At 40.6% G+C, this 19,531-nt stretch overlaps 1 protein-coding gene across 1 annotated transcript in view; it reads right to left on the minus strand.

The window, feature by feature from the left end:
* LOC308129298 (low-density lipoprotein receptor-related protein 1-like) overlaps positions 1-19,531 on the minus strand; it is an 88,413-nt gene that overhangs the window by 66,559 nt on the left and 2,323 nt on the right. Inside the window, exons 2-3 of the mRNA XM_080495177.1 lie at positions 8,152-8,196; positions 7,370-7,492 (exon numbers count right to left, since the gene is read on the minus strand). Coding sequence (XP_080351303.1) covers positions 7,370-7,492; positions 8,152-8,196 — 168 coding nt within the window. The remainder of the gene's footprint in view (positions 1-7,369; positions 7,493-8,151; positions 8,197-19,531) is intronic.

The raw sequence follows: 19,531 nt of genomic DNA on the forward strand, positions 1-19,531 counted from the left end.
TGACCTACCTCTCTCACTTGTGCCGTCAAAGAAGCAAAACAACTAGGACACGGGACAAGAACCGAGACATAACAAACACCATGGCTTCACTCAGGCCGCTAGAGGACAGACAGCTAACATTTGAGTTGGGGTTTAGATGTTGTGACTCAACACAGCCTTGTCAAAAGCAGCACGCGAACAATGCCTTCACTTCAGCCCTGTTTATTTCTGTCAGCTATTCTATAAACACTTCACTCTGCAGGTGAAAAACAACGTATTAACCTGCCACTAGAAGTGTCCCTGCGGGCATCTCACAAACATTATGGAGGGACTGTTTGCAGTTACCCGAATTTCAGCTCTCGAAAGCACAACAAACTGAGCCTTCTCCAAACACGCCAGCTCCACTGCCTCTCAGGGCACAGCAACCAGTCAGCAAACAGCTCTATCAGCGAAGTAAATTACAGAATGCATAAAAGGCAATGCCATCAGATACCCCAACCAAACAATTGGCGCAAACCTGACAACTGGTGCTGGTTATGAAAGAAGAAAAGTAAACTGATACACACAAAGGAGAAATAAAAGGAGTGAAATTGCAATAAGTTATGTCATTCAGTACACACACACACACACACACACACACACACACACACACACACACACACACACACACACACACACACACACACACACACACACACACACACACACAAAAAGCCTTCAAGAGCAGATAACAAAACACCTCTCATACGGAGACTGACACAAAGCAAATAAGACACACTACCTCCGGCTCCCTCCCTGGTTCTCTTCCTAAGTTGAATAGACCCATTGCCTTCTGAATAAAGCTCTTACATAGCAACTCCATTTCAGAGATTTAGTTTTTGATTCATTCATGTCCTATTTCCTTACAAAAGACTGAGGCTTCACCCTAACAGTTGTTGGCTTTCAGCAGATTTTTTTCCCCACATCATCGTGAAGATGCCACCTCCAAAATATTACTAAATATAAAAAAGACATTTCAAGATACAAAAGACAAAAACTTCCATCGAAAATTAAGCACCAAGAGCTCTCCAGACACTCATTTTCACTTGTTATGTAGCACATTAGAAAATGCATTCAAAGAACAGTAGACTAATTATTGTGTACAGAAACATCTACACAAATGAAACAAAAGGCCCAAGGGGCTTTGGAGATGAGGATGAGAGTAATCATTAATATGAGAGCCAAAGCAACAGAATAGACTGAAGTTAAATAACCACTGCTGACAACAAGCCACGTGTTCAATAATGCACAATATACAGGATGTAGTCATTTATTACTTCAACTAACCAGACACAGGTGTTTTGCTGTACAGAGGCAGAGAGCGAGAGAGAGAGAGAGAGAGAGAGAGAGAGAGAGCGAGAGAGAGAGATGAGCCACGGGCAGGGCCAGGTGTAAAGCATCTGTGCATCTATTCTTTTGAGACACAGGGTGAGAGCTTCAATTACTCAGATTATCATATCATTATTGTTTGTGTTCATCATCGTCATTAATGAATCAAAACCCCCTCTGTGTCTCTTTTTCTGTGTGTCTCAGGTCCTGTACAGCTGCAATCCCTGAAAAATGCCTCTGGTCTCACTGTGCAGTGCCCTGCTGAGATTACATAATGGTCTTTTTAAAATTTAAACCCCTGACACGCTTTTCTTGGCTGGACACAGGCTGGACTCTCTCATCCTGCTGCAGGGGCCAGACTTGCCCTCTCAACTGCCCCAGTCTCAACCGCCCATCTAAAAATGGCCGACTGGTAGTTAGTGGATCACATCCGACACACCACACTCTGAAATAGAGTGTGTGTGTGTGTGTGTGTGTGTGTGTGTGTGTGTGTGTGTGTGTGTGTGTGTGTGTGTGTGTGTGTGTGTGTGTGTGTGTGTGTGTGTGTGTGTGTGTGTGTGTGTGTGTGTGTGTGTGTGTGTAGAAATAATACACTAGAATACACAAACATATATATATATACACATTTACACACACACTAGAACTACTGTGCAGACAGCTCAGAATAGCATGAAACTCTGGACTGCCAAGTCAATACGTTTAATAATTTGCTCCAACAGAAGGTAGTTTATTCATCAAAGGTCCAACAGATTAATCTAAAGACGCAATAATGAAGGATGGTGAAGCGGCATTGCATGTTTAGGTTAGTGTTTCTATACAGAGAGACGAGGGTCATAATTAGTGGTTTTCTCACCAGTGGAAAGTGCAGACAGGATCACATTCATCTTGAACGGATCGGTGCCAGATTCCTTTCGCAACATGACAATGGACCCAAACACGGAGCCAGATTCATGAAGAACTGTCTCCAGCAACAAGAAGAACCAAAAGTCCTGCAGCAGATGGCGCGAGCCCCGCAGGGCACCCATGGCATGAAGAGACACAGTACTCCGAGAGAGACTGAATCCACTGAAGTACGTTGACAGGTTCTCCAAGAGAAACCCTGTGCAACGCTATCTGGAGCCACTGGAGTTGTTTCAAAGTCAAACAGCGATATAGTGTGTTTGTTTTCTGCTCTTTTAAATTTAAAATTATAAATCAAGTCTTACGTCGGGTTTGGAGGAAAGAAAACATCATATGGATGTGCCAACTTTATCTGCCAAGTACAAAACATTCAGTTTCAGGAATAATTTACTTTAAATGCTGTAGGACTATCACAATCATTACACTGACACTCACATTACAGTACTTGGTTCATAATTGAGGGCAAAAAGCCCTTCAAATTTAAGTATCTGTGCTTTTCCTTAAACAAAAGTTAAAACGTGGGTATGTTGTTTGAATTGTAAAACGTGTCTGAATGGCTCAGTTACACCTGCTGCAGGCTCCTGAGAGAACAAGGTGCTGTAAGGTGGGAAACGCTTTCATGTTGAATGATGCTTATTTTTGTGAACGGAAATATGGACCGGGTGGTGGCACCTTCACACTGGCAGGATCAAACAGATCTCTTCCTGGCTGCTCTTTATCTGCACAGCATAACCACTGGTTTTGGGTCAACTATCTGGCAAATAACACCTCTCATCAAACACACACCAAACAAAGGGCCCCGTTATGTTGTGCATAATAGAGTAATATAACAGCTTTAGATCTCTCTTTTGGGAAATGAGATCAAGGATAAAGCAGATTTGATCGAATTTATTTTCAAGGTTTAGTCTCTTTTGATAAGAATCACACAGAGACACATCGCATGGAGAAAGATTGCATTTTCCACAGGGAAAGTGGCTCTGTACAAACCGACATATCTATGAAACTCTCTTTATTAGATGTCGAGGGCAGGAAGCACCAGTTCAGTATTACAGGCTTCCTGTCTACCGTACCTGAAAGCTCCAGACCAATCATCGTCACGTTACTCGGCTTTGATTAGAGATGCAGATCAAAGCTCGATATAAAGGTCACATGCCCAGACAACCATTTTGTTTTTGTTTTAGTCTTTCAGTATCTCTCTATGCCAGTCTGACCCGGCATCCCGGGGTACAAAGAACAGCATTGTGGGGGTTACACAGCAGGGCAAAGCAGCTGCACTGGACAGTGGCTGACTTCACTGGCAATAGCCAGCACCCCGACAAAGGCCACTGTGAAGCTCCATCCACATGAGTGAATAAATAAACCTCCCTCATGCATCTTTTAACCAGAAGCATCTGCATAAGCCCCTTTTACAAAGAGCACATTTATCACAACAATAAAAGTGCGTGGTGCCGTGTTAATGGCCGATGTACAGTCTGATAAATGGACACAAAATGTTTCCCGTTTTATCTTTTTCATCGTGTCCTCAGCTGATAAAAATGAACTGATGGCTGAATTTATTCTGCACAACTACTTTAGAAGTCAATAAGTGCTCTGCATTAAGCAGCCTATTTATAAGCATTTTTTGGGAAATTACATAGCGTTTTATTATAATAACTTGCCAATGCAACATTTTTTTTTTTAAATAAACAGGCCTAGAAATATGTGAAGCAGGTCTGAATTGAAAGCCTGCGGTGGGTAAAGAGCAAAATAAGCAGCAGTGGCCCAGAAAACACCACAAAAGTAGTGACATCATGCTTTGCTTGTCAATAAATGTCCTGAAACAAACAAATGCCATAGCACATGTTTCAGAGTGCTCTCTCTTATAACTTCATCTTTGGCTCTAAGCCTCAAGGCCAGCAGCTCTCCCCTTGGAATTATAGCACGGCAGCTATACACAACTTTCATTTTGCAGGAAGGGTTCATAATTTTCATTTATAGCAAACAAACATTAGCAAAGGTTCCTTCATGATAAGAAAACACTCCATTTGCTGGGGTTTGTCTTCAATCACTGATGTGTTAAGTACCACCGGGAGTAGTAGTAGTAGTTGTAGAAAAAAAACCTCTAGTACCATTGTTCATCACCAGAATAAACGATACCAGCAATGCCACATTACTCAGAAGAATACACTGAAGCAAGCTATTTATTTAAGTTATGGCTGGTTCGGATTGCTTTTGGTGACTTGGGAAAACATGAAGTGAACAAATTCTACAAACATTTCATGTTTCTCAATGGAGCAACGAAGTAAACAATTCCCAATAAAAACCACTCTGACACTGAATGCGGAGTAAATTCAAAAACAGTGAAAAGACTAAGCTATTTAATTCCATTTATTTATTTTACTCTTGTAAAATCAAATCTTCTAGTTGGAAATGAGCAGTGTCGAACACAACCAATGCCAATCAATGGTTTCATTATGTATAAACTACTGGGCATAAGAATAAACTATGTATGGAGTATTGTTTTACTACTCCTGCTACAGCATACGAATTCAGCACAGTGTCCTTATTTATTTAATTTTCCTGAAAATCATGAGCCTAGTAAGTCCATTATTTTTGAGAAGAGCCATGATTGTAAGAAAACGAGATCTCTCTATGGAATGGTCTCCTTGCAGTGGGAAGATTTATTAACGTTACTTCAAGGACAAAGATTTTTTCAGCTGAAAAGGGCTGAGCTGACAATCTTCTACCTCAACTTTGGTCTTCTGTTCCGACTTCTGGCATTATAAATCTGAGGGAGTTGAGGGGGCAAAAAGCTATGCATCATCATCTGGGTTTTTCTTTTATGTCATGCAGCAGATGGACCACAATTGTATTATCTGGATTAATTTAGGTCCAGTTAACATGTTTACATGCCCAGTTTAACTTGGAATAACAATAAGTATTATCTGAAGTGACCTGTTGTGAGCCATATTGAGAGGACCTCATTGCTGATAATAGAGGTGTTCATTTACATGTAGTCAAGTATCCAGTTTAGAAACTTTTTAACACGATTGCTTGTGGGTAAATGTGACAAAAGGGTGTTTTTCTCTAACTTAGGACTTGTGAAATAACTATCAGGTAACCATCTGTAATGTGGTGTTACAATCTATATTAAATAAAGAGTGAAGTACCTTAAAGAAACTTGGAGCTGGCAAAGCAAAGAAGCTGTAATTTTTTGTAATCAAATCACTTTTCAGCATTTCCATCCATTTCATTAAAGTTAGTGGAAATCCTGTCGGTCATTTATCTAACATTGTGGGGTAATAAACAGAGGCACTGCTGTTTTTGTCCTAGATAGAGTCTCAGAAGTAGGCTGGAGCACAGATGAGAAGCAGGGGGCCGGTTGTGGAAAAACAGCAGGGTCCTCCATTGCTCTGGGCCAGTCTCCAGTCTAATGACTTCCAGGCCAACTCTCCTACAGTGTCATGCATCTAGACTGGTGGTACCGCTCTTCATCCAACCCCCCCCCCCCCCCCCCCCCCCCCCCCAAGTCCCTCACTCATTCTCTATCACACATGATGTCCCTCCACCCAGCCACACTCCTGTTGTTCCCTCGAAAACTACAAGTGTTTAAGTCACAGAGCCTGACCAAATAGGCACTGCTGCTTTCATGCACTCCCCAGGGTCTCAGCCTCAAAGCATCTCAACTCTAATGAAGACTTTGAAGTGACGGCTGTCGTTTGGTTTTATGTCATGACAGCCTCCTCTGTGGTTTCGAATGCGGGAGGAAATCACAATCACCAAAGGAAAGACAAAGTTTGCGAATCTCCTAATTGGGCATGGCAGAGCTGTTTAATGGAAGAACGACCTCTCTCAGCTGCTGATAGAACATCACATTGTTTCGTCTGGTCCGGCTGTGGCTCACAGAATAAATCTAATAGCTCATAAATCTCAGTCCATTAGCTGGCGACTGCTTTCACAACGTGTTGGACAGGGTCAAACAATACAGAAGCATATTAGCATGTCATTGCTGGGGAAACTGATTTTTACAATCAACCACTGCAGGTTTGAGTTTAGTTTGAGGTGATTTTGCACTTAGGGAGCGCACCTGTTGTTGTGGTACACACTTTAAAAATTACGCTAAAATATATTTTGCACAGATCAGCACAAAATGAAATTCTTACAGGGCCTAAATATGAACAAAATGAGCAGATGCACATTTATTTTAGTCCCACTTCCATTAGCAAAAGATGTTACAAAGTGTCTACTTAGTTCTCTTTTCTTTTAACTGGCATCATCACAGTACCACATTTATGGTGCACAGTAGACTTGATTAGTTTTTAATCGAGGTGTCCTTTCAGCAGGGATCCGACGAGGTCCCCAACACTCAAGGCAAAGATTAAACCTGATGCGCCCTCGGGAGAACAGAGGCTCTTAAGATTTTACATAAAGCAAAAGTAAGTACTAATTTTCTACTAAATAACACCAAAGGCTTGCCAAGCCCTTCTTTTTTGTAAAGGCTTATCATAAAGATTCCCAGCCTGAATTTGCACCAAACACATCGTTTTGTAGCAAGCAGATCAGTAGCAACCCATTTCATTTGACAAAATTTAGATGAGTTGAGACTTTTTTCAAATCATTTCAACAAAAAAGCTGCTAATATTTGAAGAATTCTGCTGAAGTAAAAAGATTTTAAAAAGTTCCCAAAATTGTAACTTGATCATTTAATTAATCAGTGTCTGCTGTTCCTGTTCATTCATATCTGACTTTTTTTTTGTCATTTTAATAAAACCCAAGGAACTTGAATATCTCCATACTTTATTTTATTTTTTTCCTTTCAGCCTTTCTTTAGTCGATTCAGATGCCATTCATTTCAAAATGAAACTACTTTAACACTGCAGGAAAGAAATACCCCAAAGCCTCAATACAGTAACATTTCAGTTTGACAAAATAGAAAATGGAAGGGAAAAAAAAAACGACTTACCAGTCTACTAATCCTTTAAATGGCATACTACACATATACTGATCTTAACAAGATGTGAATCATTTCATCTTCATTCTAATCATCTGTTACTATTGGCTGACAACCCGCTGATGTTCATATCAGATGCAGCATGATCACAACAACAAGCGTCGACATGATTTATCAATAAGATGAACTTACAAACATCAGGCTCCTCGTCCGAGCCGTCGGGGCAGTCCTTTTCCCGATCACAGCGCCAGCCTTTCGAGATGCACGTCACCCCATCTTTACACACAAACTGTTTTGGACTGCAGCTCCTCGGGGCTGAAAAGAAACAAACAAAAAAAAAAAAAAACATTATAATGAAAAGATTTCTTTAAAAAGCAGCCCTCTTTGTTACAGTGAGGTCTCATTAGCAAGCGCTCAATAGTTCCCGAAAGTTGCCGCTCAATGAAAGAGATCCAGAAGAGAAAATCACAGAAAATCCAAATGGCAGTCATGCAGGCCTGGAAAAGCTTTGCATAAACTTGCTGCACCTAAAAATGCAGGTCAGTGTTCCCAGGCCAGAGGCAGCAAAGCAGCAGGTCTGGAGGATATCAAAGAACATCCTGTTGAGTAATTTGCCCCCTATCATCCATTTCCCCTTCAACCCAACCTTTCAGGGAGAGGGGAAAAAACTGCCCACTCCAGCCACATCTAAATGGCAGAGTGTTTGCAAACCAAACGCTGATTCAATTCCTTACAGAAGAGCACATCAACACTTACATGCACAGAAGCAACAAAGCTGAATTACTCAGGGCTTTAGAAAGCTGAAGCAGAGTGTCTTACTTCACACTCTCAAGGGGAAAAAAAAAAAAAAGCTGCAAGGAGCCAAACTTTATTTTCAAGCTTGTATCTTAAAGAAGCAACAGACCTGGAAAAATAGGCAAGAAAATGAAATGTAGAGAGAATGTCCATGTTTTGCAGAGAACGTAAGCACTGACCTAAGCCATGTAATCGTGTTTCATTCAGCAGGAATTCAGCTGTCACTGAAATGTAAAGAAAAGCAGGGATTAATTAATACTTAGACAGTGACTGCAGTATTCAAAATGTCCTGGTGTTAGAAACAAAGACCTTTTTTTTTGTCATTTCATTATACATTTCATCATTCTGCATACACCTGCAATGTTTACTGATATCTTTGTTTATATGATATTTACAGATTAAAGCTTTACTAATCTTAACTGATCTTATACACAAATAAGATCATATTTATTTCATTAAAAATGGAGCTAAGAGCAAAGAAATATCTTCTTTGCGCTGTTTAATGAAAAAGAAATGTTAACATTACAACATATACAGACCAACAAGTAAACATCAATTCCCATGACTCAACCCAAATGTACAGTTTCTTGGTGAGTGTAGGTGGCCACGGCTGGATTGCTTGGACAACTTTACGTCCAGAAAGGTCTTCTCTTTCAGTTGAAGGGAGTTCCAGAAGTTTCTCAACTTCAGCGCGTCAGCTAAACTGTCAAATCCGAAAGGCAAAGCTGACTGTGACTCAATATCCTTTATCAAGAGGAAACAAACAACCAACACTCCAAAATTATATTCACAATGCTCATATTTGATTCTAATAATGTAAACGACGAACTCGAGTTCCAAGAGCGCTGGTTTGTGATAAAAGTCAAACTTGGGGGGGTCTTTTCGATGATGAGATGGTTCCACCTGAATCAACACAATCACTTCAACCCCCCCCCAGCCCAACTCTGATTTACATATTTGATGGGTTGTTTTTTTGGTTTGATCATAGTTGTTATTTTTATTGTCAGCTTGGCTTGTCAGGGTCAAAATATGTGGCCATGAGGGAAAATGACAACGTCAGCAGTACAATTCACGATTATTTAGGTTTATAGCTTGATAAAACGGGATGCACGGGATTAAAAGGGGGTGGATGATGGGATGAAGCAGGATAAACAGGATGACTGTATTTACATGTAAAGCTCGCCTCAAACTCCAGCAGTGAAAGGAGTCTTGAAATGGGGCTCAACCTAAATAGCGTGAATTCAACCTGACATATTCCTGCACACTTTCACACACTCCCCACTGATCCTGCTCTCAGTGTCGCTGCAATCAGTGTGTGTGTGTGTGTGTGCGTGCGTGTGTGTGTGTGTGTGTGTGTGTGTGTGTGTGTGTGTGTGTGTGTGTGTGTGTGTGGGGGTAGATGGGTGTCTTCTCTCTCTCTCTCTCTCTCTCTCTCTCAGAAGTCACACAGGTTTTGAATTATTCATGAAATGCAACCAGGCTTGTGTTAACGCGTTTCCTCTTTGCCTCTCATCCTTCTTCTTTGGTGCGTGCGAGCATGTTTGTTTGTTTTGAGGTATCAACACCAGCCATAGCACGCTGCGGTGTCTCTATTGTTTATTGTTTATTTAGATGCCGACATGCTCCAGCTCGACGTGCCGAAACGTACGTTACGTTAACTCCACTTCCAATAACGGCCGTGGGAGGAGTTTGCACCCTGCCCAGACACCAGCCTCATAAGCTGCTGCTGACAGGAAGATATCAGGGAGCAGAGGAAGTAGGTCAAGAGGTCAGCGAGTTAAAGGTGAAACCATGCTGGAATAAGTGGAGGGAGGCAAAAGGAGGCCACGTTCAGATACACCATTAAAGTCAGACTGCAGTCTATTGAACCCAAACTACATAGTTCACCTTCCATCTCACACATTATTTTCAACGCTATGGATTAATCCCGAAAGGATGAGTGATCATTTGCGTTTTTGTCCATCGGAAGGTATACATAGACAAGCTGTAATTATTATAATTGTTTTATGAAAACTCTTCTTGAAATTGTTTTGCATAATAAATTCAAGCCAATGAAAAAGATGCCTTAATCAAGTGAACTTACTCTCACTTGTGAGGTACAACATTTGTTTTACTGAACAAGTTAAATATATGGTGAACTGCAAATAAAACTTGCCTGATAAATAATCATTGTTTGTTTTAGCATATTTGCATTTCGAGATAGGCAAAACTACACAGTCTGTGGAGACACCTGTGATTCATGTCTTCTGCAAAGCAAGCGAAGTATCTAAAGAGGTTTGTGGACATATAATGACAAAAACGACTTTGACTGGTGCACTGAGAGCAAATGGGGAGTGATAATGAAGTAGAGCTTATAGAAGGCAGAGTTCTCTCTCTCTCTCTCTCTCTATCTCTCACTCAGCTCCGGAGGGACTGGAAGATCTGAGAGACAGGGCTGGGCTTGGATATTGGGATAGGATGGAGGAATGTCACACATGCTATCAATGAGCTGTCTGTGTGTTTACTAAAGCAGAGGCTGTATGAAAATGCTTTGGGTCATCGCCATTTGGGATGGATTACAAAACCATTGCCCGACGAGTTCTTCAAGATGAGCTCAGTCTGGTGAGGAAGAGTAGTTCTCTCCTTAAGGAAAACACAAGCCTCGCCACCCCCCCCCCCCCCCCCCCCCCCCCCCCACACACACACACACACAGCACCATTTCCTCTGACACCCACAGCAGAGCTATAAATAGGCTGGAGGCCTGCCCTCTGAGATCAACCAGGGCACTACAAAGCTCCAGCAGACACTGGGACTGCTGCTTCATCACAGGCCACTCAACAGCAGTTGATTGGGAAAGCGAATTTAAAGGACTGTGGCGCTGAAATGGAACTTGAGCAATACGAAGCTGGCTGTGTAAAGTATCACACAGAGAGACTTTCTTTCAACAGGACAACAACAAGCAGAGCAGCACAATGTGTGGCTGCAGTGCTGCTGTTGTTCAAATAACTTAAGTGTTACACTTCTCACTGTTAGCCCACCAACGTAACGAAGAGTTAACAAGCACAACAGAAGACCTGCGAGGCTGAACTTTGCCTCGGGTGTTACCGAGCATCTGCTGGCTTGAATAATCCCACACACTGATGTGGGGTAGGTGTAATGTTGACCAAGTTCACCGTCTTAGTTTGGTGTCCCTGCGAGCTAATATTTGCTGATTAACACCAAGACACCAAGGTGAGAAGATCCATGTAAAAGTTGGAGAGAATAATAAATGGGAAATAAATCTAAAGAATAATTTGGTTTGTTTGGTTGCTTTTTTTTTTTCTTCTTCTTCTTCGTTACTATCTGCATAGAATAAGCACTTAACCGTGATGCGTCCTTGTGTTGCTGGGCCAACCCTGGAAGTCAAAATATATCTGTGATGTTGCCAAGAATAATCATCTTGTTTATGTTAGAAGTACCTGGGAAAGCTAAATATAAGACACAATCACCCCAGAAAAAAAAGATGTTAAAGTCAAATTTAGACTCAGCATCTTCAAGTCAAGGACATTTGAAGAAAAGTGTCACTTCTTGTGCCGACAAGTATATTTACTTATTCCATCATTGCTGATGTATTATAGCATCCCCCTGGTGTCAAGCCTTGACCTTGAGTGTGGAGGAGAGGGGCTGTTATTGAAGATGCAGTCGAAAGAGCTTCTGGCTAAGAAAAAAAAAAAAAAAAAAAAGTAGTGATGCAAGTCGTGGTAAGTTGATGTAGAAACCCCATGTAAAAGCGAAAAGCCAAATGCATTCTTATTTTCCCTAAAATAATGTAACAAATCAAATTTCAAACTTTAAACTTTCGTGACATGGGCTGCTTCAAGACGGCTCACGAGCACACAACAGTGCGGCTGCCAGCCCCGTTTAAACAAATGTGACTGAATTTAAATGTGCTATGAGAGCAGTAAAGTGAAAATATACAACGGTAGAACTGTCAAATGCATCTTTAACCAAATATCAGTTTGATGGCAGCACACAGGGGAAAATCAGAGAGTCGTCAACGTGCGCAATAAAGCTTTATGGCAATCCACCGAACAGTCATTGAGACTTTTCAGTCTGCACCAAAGTACCAAAATGACTAATCAAATAATGCTGCCACACCTGGAGCTGCCACATTAGCACAGCTTAAAAACAAACAAAAGAACCAAATACCGGTTTGGCTAAACACCATTATTGTGATATGATGGGCAATTTTGCAATGCAAAATCTATTTTGTCATGTGGAACCCTTCACACCCATGTGGCTCAATGAGGTGACGGGTGTGGGCTTTTCTGTGTGTACCTTTTCGTACTTCACTATAACATACACAACAGGGGAATACTTTCCCAAGAGTGTCTTCTGCTTGCATTGAGTTGTTGCGTTTACGTGACAGCAGCCGCTTTCCTTTACTACACAGAAATGTCTAAACTCCCTCAGGCTGCAGCTCCTCTGATCTGAGGGGGTGATCCTTTCTCGATGCAGATCGAGTCTTCGCTTCTGGTACTGATTCATCCCAAACTTCTGAATAATAAGGCTGGCAGGCAGCACGAGAAGCACCAGGTGGGTGTCTTGGCTGAAGCAAATGCATAGTGAAGTTATTTAAAACACTTACAGGGAGTGTTGAAAAGCACCACAGGAGAAAAAAAAAGGCTCTAGTTTAGTCTACTGAAGATAGTGTGTACTCACACACATAAAACACTCTGACAGTTTTTCAAAGAGGAGGGGAAGAAGGGTGCTGAGGTCCTGAATATATATATATATATATATATATATATATATATATATATATATATATATATATATATATATATATATATATATATATATATATATATATATATATATTCAGGATCTTTTTTTTTTTTTTGCTTCTCAACCTGATGAAGCATCGTATAGTTTTCAAATATTTAGGAGAAGGAGGGTTGTATGTATAAAAAGCAGTATTAAAAAAAAACCTGAATCCTGTGTAATCAATCTCGACAGTGACGCCCACTTGGCAAAAGCTCGATTTGCACTTTAGCTCAGAGCCACAAACTTAAAAGACAAAGCCAGTTTAACGTGCACTCATAACTAAATATCTTGGCAGACTGCGACAAAATAAAACACCACAAATGCTGCAGGGGGTTTAATTATAAACAACTTGGATGGCACAGCGCCATCTCTACCTTGACAGGAAATCTCAAATGGAAACTGAAATTTCATTTGTTTTAGAAATACAAAAGAAAAGTATTGAGATGAACTGATGTGGAGAGAGAAAGAAAGAAAGAAAGAATGAAAGAAAGAAAGAAAGAAAGAAAGAAAGAAAGAAAGAAAGAAAGAAAAAGAAAGAAAGAAAGAAAGAGAGAAAGAAAGAAAGAAAGAAAGAAAAGAAAGAAAGAAAGAAAGAAAGAAAGAATAGGGGTTTGTTTTGGTCCCTATTGATTTGGCCTGAGGAGGTTCTGCCACGCACCAAACATGATGTAAGAGTATTGGTCTGACTGAGGCTCGCAACCTCTTTATCCACCTCCACAGTCGAGCTACGAACACTTCAAGATTTTGTAATGGAAGAGAGCGAGGGAAGGAAGAGGGAGGGAGAAAAAGTTTTCCAACTTGTCATGTTACAAACACAAAGAGAGAGAGAGAGAGCCCCAGCTGTGCCTCTTAAATAAAACTTTCCGGCCGAGCATAGAGGAGCTCCTTGCTCAGACCGAAAAGTGACAGAAGATAATTAAAAGTGTAAACCAAATATAAATAAACACAAACAAGCATTGAACTATCCCTCACACAGCTGAAATTAATCGTTTCCATGCGAAACGACGAAAAATTCTGAATCCGCGTTCACTCAGCTGTGGATTACAAAATGCTTTGTGCGCCCTCATTACAGTCTGTTTTTGTGTGTCGGCTATGTAATTGTGTGTTATGCAGGCACTTGGGGTTGAGGAGAAGTAACATCAGGAATGTGCTCATGTCTGATGATGGTTGCCAAGTTAAATGGTGCTTCGTCATGCAGGACAACACAGTCCAGCCAAGTGAAGTTTGGGATTTAATTTTTTATTTTTTTAACAGGTCAAATCAGAGCAAAAACTCAAAAGCCTTTGAGGTACTGCGAGGCAGGACCTCTTAGGTGAAGCAGAGTAATCAAATGTGAACTTAATTAAGAGCTATTTGGATGTCTGGCTGAGATTTCGCCATGTCTCAACCTTGGAGTCGTAATCAACCATGACTGCTATTTGTTGTAGCCTCGGCGCTGAAGCTCAGAGGGAGAAGGCTGTGACCTCTTTCACTTCCACTTAAGGATTAAATCGAACTCGGTGGTGGAGTGAGCGCAAAAGAGAAAACCACAAGGTGTGATCCAGCATTATCAACTTAGTCAGTTTGGACAAATCCCTTTGCTGTACCGCCACTAGAGCGCACGCTGTATGTCAGCAGCAGAGGGGGAGAAATGACAATTAAGCCTGCTTAGTATGCTGCAGAGGGAAACATATTAAAGAAGATTATATGAATTCTTCAGTGCATTTTCATAAGACCAGTACAAATTTCAAGTCTCAGTGTGACGCATTAGCTCAATGTAGCAGGACTTGATTCTCTAGAATATTCTCGCACATTTGTTATGTGCTGAAGCAACCATGACACCTTTTAACTGCTGATTAGGCCGGCAAGTCACTGTGATTTCAAGGTGATGAAATCTTCAGCAAGACATTTGATATGCTAGAAGCCAAACCCTGTTCACTGAATTTTACATATCACTTTATGCAGGCTTACATTTGAAAAGTGTTGCAATTGTAAGTATTTTGAATGCTAAATGTGTAGCATTGAACCTTTTTGGAAATAGTCATTTGATTGCCAGTAGAGAGGCAAGAAGATTGATCCCACTGTAATATATTTATTTGAAATATGCATGCCAACCACCAGCAGTTGTTGCCCCAACATAGAAAAGTTACAGGGTATGTAGATTTTAGTCAACAGACGAAAATAAGAAATTAGATGTGATGTACCGTATCAACTTCATAAAAACTTTTCAGGATTTTTTTTTTTTTTACTTTTCCTTCACATAAATGTAGGTGGTTGTCACTGACAATTGAACCAATAAAATGGGTGGTAATACACATGAGGTAATACAATGAGTTCTACAAGTTCTACATGATATGGGCCATGCTATTTAACTAGTCTTGGAGAAATAATCATTGACAAGTCAGCAAATAAAATCATTAGATAACTACTTAGATTGAATGATTGTTATCAGTATTGTACTTAAATTCATTATACTGGTAGAAAAGGAAAAAAAAAAAAAAAGGTATTAATGGTGATATCACATTCAAATCTCCAAAAAGTATTGACCTATAAATACTTGTCATTCACATTTGTTCAGGCTGAAGGTAGAAATGCTATTTGTGGGTCCAATAAAACGTCATGTGAAGAGATTTTTGCCAGGGTGAACAGCGAGGGCCTGCTTTAAGGATTAGAGCTACAATTAGACTTATGTTAAGGTTTGGCTGGGGACTTTGTGTTTTGGATTAAATGTTTGGAAATAATATGGAATGAATGAACCTTGGTGCTGATTGCAAATGAGCATGTGTCTCTGTGGATGTATTATTTGTGTGGATAACAGGAAAGGTTCACTGAAATGGAGCTGCAGGTACTTTTGTTATCGATGATAACCGGCGGAGGCTGTAGCGAAGAAACAGGTCTGTTTGTCGAGTTTAAAGGACTGGAATCACAAACATTGTGAAGCTGCTCTGTCACACATTTGTCCACAGAAAAAAAATTGGATGTCATAAAAGAAAACTCCTCTGGGAATTGCTTCAGTGAATGTGACTGGATGTATTTGTTTTTGGCGTGATGCAGAAAATAGACTGAAGTTTACTTTACTTCTGATCTGTGGAAAAGCCAAAACTGGATATGTTAAAAAAAAAAAAAAAAAAGTTGAGCTGGAACTGAACAGGGAACAGAGAACATTAGCATAAATAAATACACATGCGATAATAGATCCTTTGGCAAAATTACAGCTCCTGGCCTACATCACGCATTTCATAACCTGAAAAGCAGGCGAGCATATGTATCAGGGCCTCAGCTTGGTACAAGAGTCATCAACACAAATAATCCTTTCGGACTGACACACATAACTGACTTACATCCAATTTTATTTATTTTTTTTCATGTTGATGCAAAAGGGTCAACAAAAATCAACCCGAAGTGACCCCAAAACTGCCTCGGGCTTATGTGACTCGGTGGTTACTCCCAGTATCTTAGGATTTATGCAGGATTTTGGGAATCAACAACACAGTATTATCAATGACGTCCAAAAAACATACCACAACTCACTGAATGGCAACAGACAACGACATTATCTTTGTAGCACCTCTCTTTGAACTAACATGGTTACATAAGGTTTGAATTTTTGCAGCCTTGTGCGAAAGATGTGGGGCGCCAGGTTTTTGATCTTGAGAAATGGGTTGTTATGAAAGGTCAAACGTGGGCTGAAGGGCTGTTTGCTGTCCTGCTTCACACATAGTTTCGTGTTAAAGTTTCTGATGATCACCTACAATCAGTGACGACGGTTGTGTTTTCTGAATTTTCTCGTGTTTTAGCGATTTTATGGTGTTTTCTCGATTGTGAATGGGTTGGTTTTTTTTTTGGGGGGGGGGGGGATTATGGAGTGTATTCTCCATTCTGTTGTGTTTTATTGATTTGCTTTTGGAATTTGGTAGTGTTTTACATTTCCAGGACACTGTACAACACAATAATGATTGCAGGTTTCGAGTTGTAAATATTGCAGTTAATTCGTATTCTAACTTTGGGTCATACACTTGTAGACTGTGACTGCAGCTCCACCCACAAAGACTGTGCCGGAAGAAAACTGAAGTCCTCACCATTCATATAAATAGAGGAAGCGAGTTTAGGCTACGTGATGGAAAAACACACGGGTTGCAGAAACAATAAACACAACGATTAAGAGAGAATTTTAACCAGAATTAGCGTTTTGCTCAGACATCAGATTGACCCATCAATAACAAAAACATGGCGTGTTGGGTTGTTTTAATGTGATTAAAGACAAGGAAAGCAGAGACTGGGAAGAAGGGTTCAGCTGGAGGTTACAATTTCTACTGTTTCCATGATGCACAAATAGGAACTTTCAGATTTAACTGAAGTTTGTGGTGATAATTGAACGTTAACTGTTTAGTTATCATGTAGGCTGGACTTCTGTCAACATGCCCTCAAGAACCAATAAGTGGCGAATAAGACAAGGGACTCCAAGGGAACACATTTTATCTGTACTAGAAATTAATGAGATGGCCTGCTTTGTTGTTTGTTTGTTTTGTTTTTACTAAGCCTGCATTGACCAGTGAGTAATAGTTTCATATATTGATGGCAGTGGGGTAAAGAGTTGCTGGATAATGTTTTCTGAATAAACAGAAGTTCTAGGTTAATTCTATTCTCAGAAGTGGTGTCCTCTTCATACATTTTTCCAAAGAGACTCCAAAAGGCAGTGCCCTCTCTTCTATCCCTAAATAGCTCCATCAAGATAGCGTATCTCAATCACTGGGTCTAAAGTGGGTCACTGAGCTGTCCTGACAAGTTTGCCCAACTTGTGCCCAGATCAGTGCATCAAGAGCAGAGCTGAACTTTTGAAAAACCTGTTTGAATTTAGCGATACAGAATTGATGTTTATCTTGTGATATGAGATGAACAAACGTCACAGACGTCTTGCAAAAAAAAAAAAAATTTTAAATACACGCTTCCGTCTCACATGCTGAAATACACACTCATATTCGCCCATTCAATATGAATGAGCCCCAGGAGGCAGTTAGCTTAGCGTAGCACACACGCGGCACAGCGAGAGCAGTGCTTTGTTCAAAGCTAATGAAACCAGTCTTCCAGCATCTCTTTGGTTCATTAATTTGGATGAAAATCCTTATTGACTGAACAAAAACCAAAGTATAAATGCAGCAATACTGTGATATATGTAGAGGATCTGTGTTAAATCAGAAGCCATGACCTCACGGTTTCTCTGCGGGTCGCCTCAGAAATACTGATGGGCCAATTTTGACACCTGCTGGGTAGCTGTGTCTAATCTTTATGCAAAGCATAACCATATTGGAATTACACGGACGAGAGCGGCGTTGAACCTTGAATCTCGCTCTCAGCAAGAATGAGAAGAAACATGACTTCCAAACCACCACTTTTTTTTTTTTTAATTTACATTTCAAGGAGCTCATATTTTCTGAGACGTATCTTACCGTGGCCTTTGCAAATCATACCTTAAAGCACTTAGATTTTAGATTATGCATAAAAACCTTGTATTGTGGGGGGGGGGGGGGGGGGGGGGGATTTAATCTCAAGACTTGTGTCCGTTGGGAATTTAATCACACAAAAGAATAGAATTTAATTACTACTGTTCAGCCACATAAAAAAAAAAAAAAGGCACAGTAATGTGAATGAGTTTTATGGAACCTCTGAGTTGTTCCCCCCCCCTAAGATAAGCAGTTCAGTTATGCGGTCACTGCGAGTTTACGTGTGTCATATAAAGTATTTAGGTTTTGACCTATTAACTAATCTCAGCTCCATATTTCTGTCACACTTGTATCTCCTTTGTACTTGTTATTTGCAAGTTGCACAGTTGTTTACAACTGTTGTAAATCTAAACACTTCATAGATAACAAAAGGTTGAAGCCAACAAGGTCCTAACAAATGCTTATATTGTCCTCAGATGTCAGTAAATAGTAAAGCGGTAACCTTTTGGTCCTGCGGACGTCATTGTGATGGCAGCACTCCCCCCCCCCCCACTAATAGCCAAATGCTAGGCTTCTTTTAAAAGCATTCACCAAATGCTACAGCAGAGACGTCCACATGGGGGGAAAGAAAACGGCAGGAGTCGAACCACTGTATGGGTAGTTAATTAAGACGGAAGGAGCCTGTGCCACTTTTCTCATTAAGGATGTGGTTAAAATGAAGAGGTTTCACATTTAAAGCAGGAGGGATGACATAAAAGGAAACAATTTGAGGAGGAACGACCGACCGGATCCCAAACACACTTCTGCATTTCTGTTTTCCATGGAAGATATTTACGCCTGAAGCACTTGGCCGACAACAGTGTCCATTTGTAAGGGGCCAGTGATCTCTTTTTACTTTCATGGAGTGAAACGACGTGAATTCTTTCATTAGGGCCTTTTCTACCGGGTTCCCAATTAGCAGAGCTCTCTGAACAAGTTAAGACTGTTCAACGCAGGTCTCTTCTGGGAAACAAAGAGCAGTAAAGACCCAATTAAACTTGGGGTTTGTCAGTGCCCCAGGGCCTTCACAATGGCCACAGAAATGGGAGACAAACCTTTGGAGGTCGGAAAAATGGAAAAAAGATTGAAGGCAATTCTGAAAAAAAAAATGTTTACTAGCAGCATATGTGGTTCAAAGGATCCTAAAAATAAAAGAAGCAAGCAAAGTGGTTGGAAAGCAATTTAGCTATCTTGAAAGGGAATAATGCAGCGTCACTCCCCGCAAAAACAAGCAAAATGCTGGCCGTGTTGAACTGGCATGAATGATTAATTCACAGATGATTGCCGAACCTGCATACATTGATCTTTCTTTAC

This window comes from Blennius ocellaris (genome assembly GCF_963422515.1).
Source record: "Blennius ocellaris genome assembly, chromosome: 4".
Lineage (NCBI taxonomy): Eukaryota > Metazoa > Chordata > Actinopteri > Blenniiformes > Blenniidae > Blennius > Blennius ocellaris.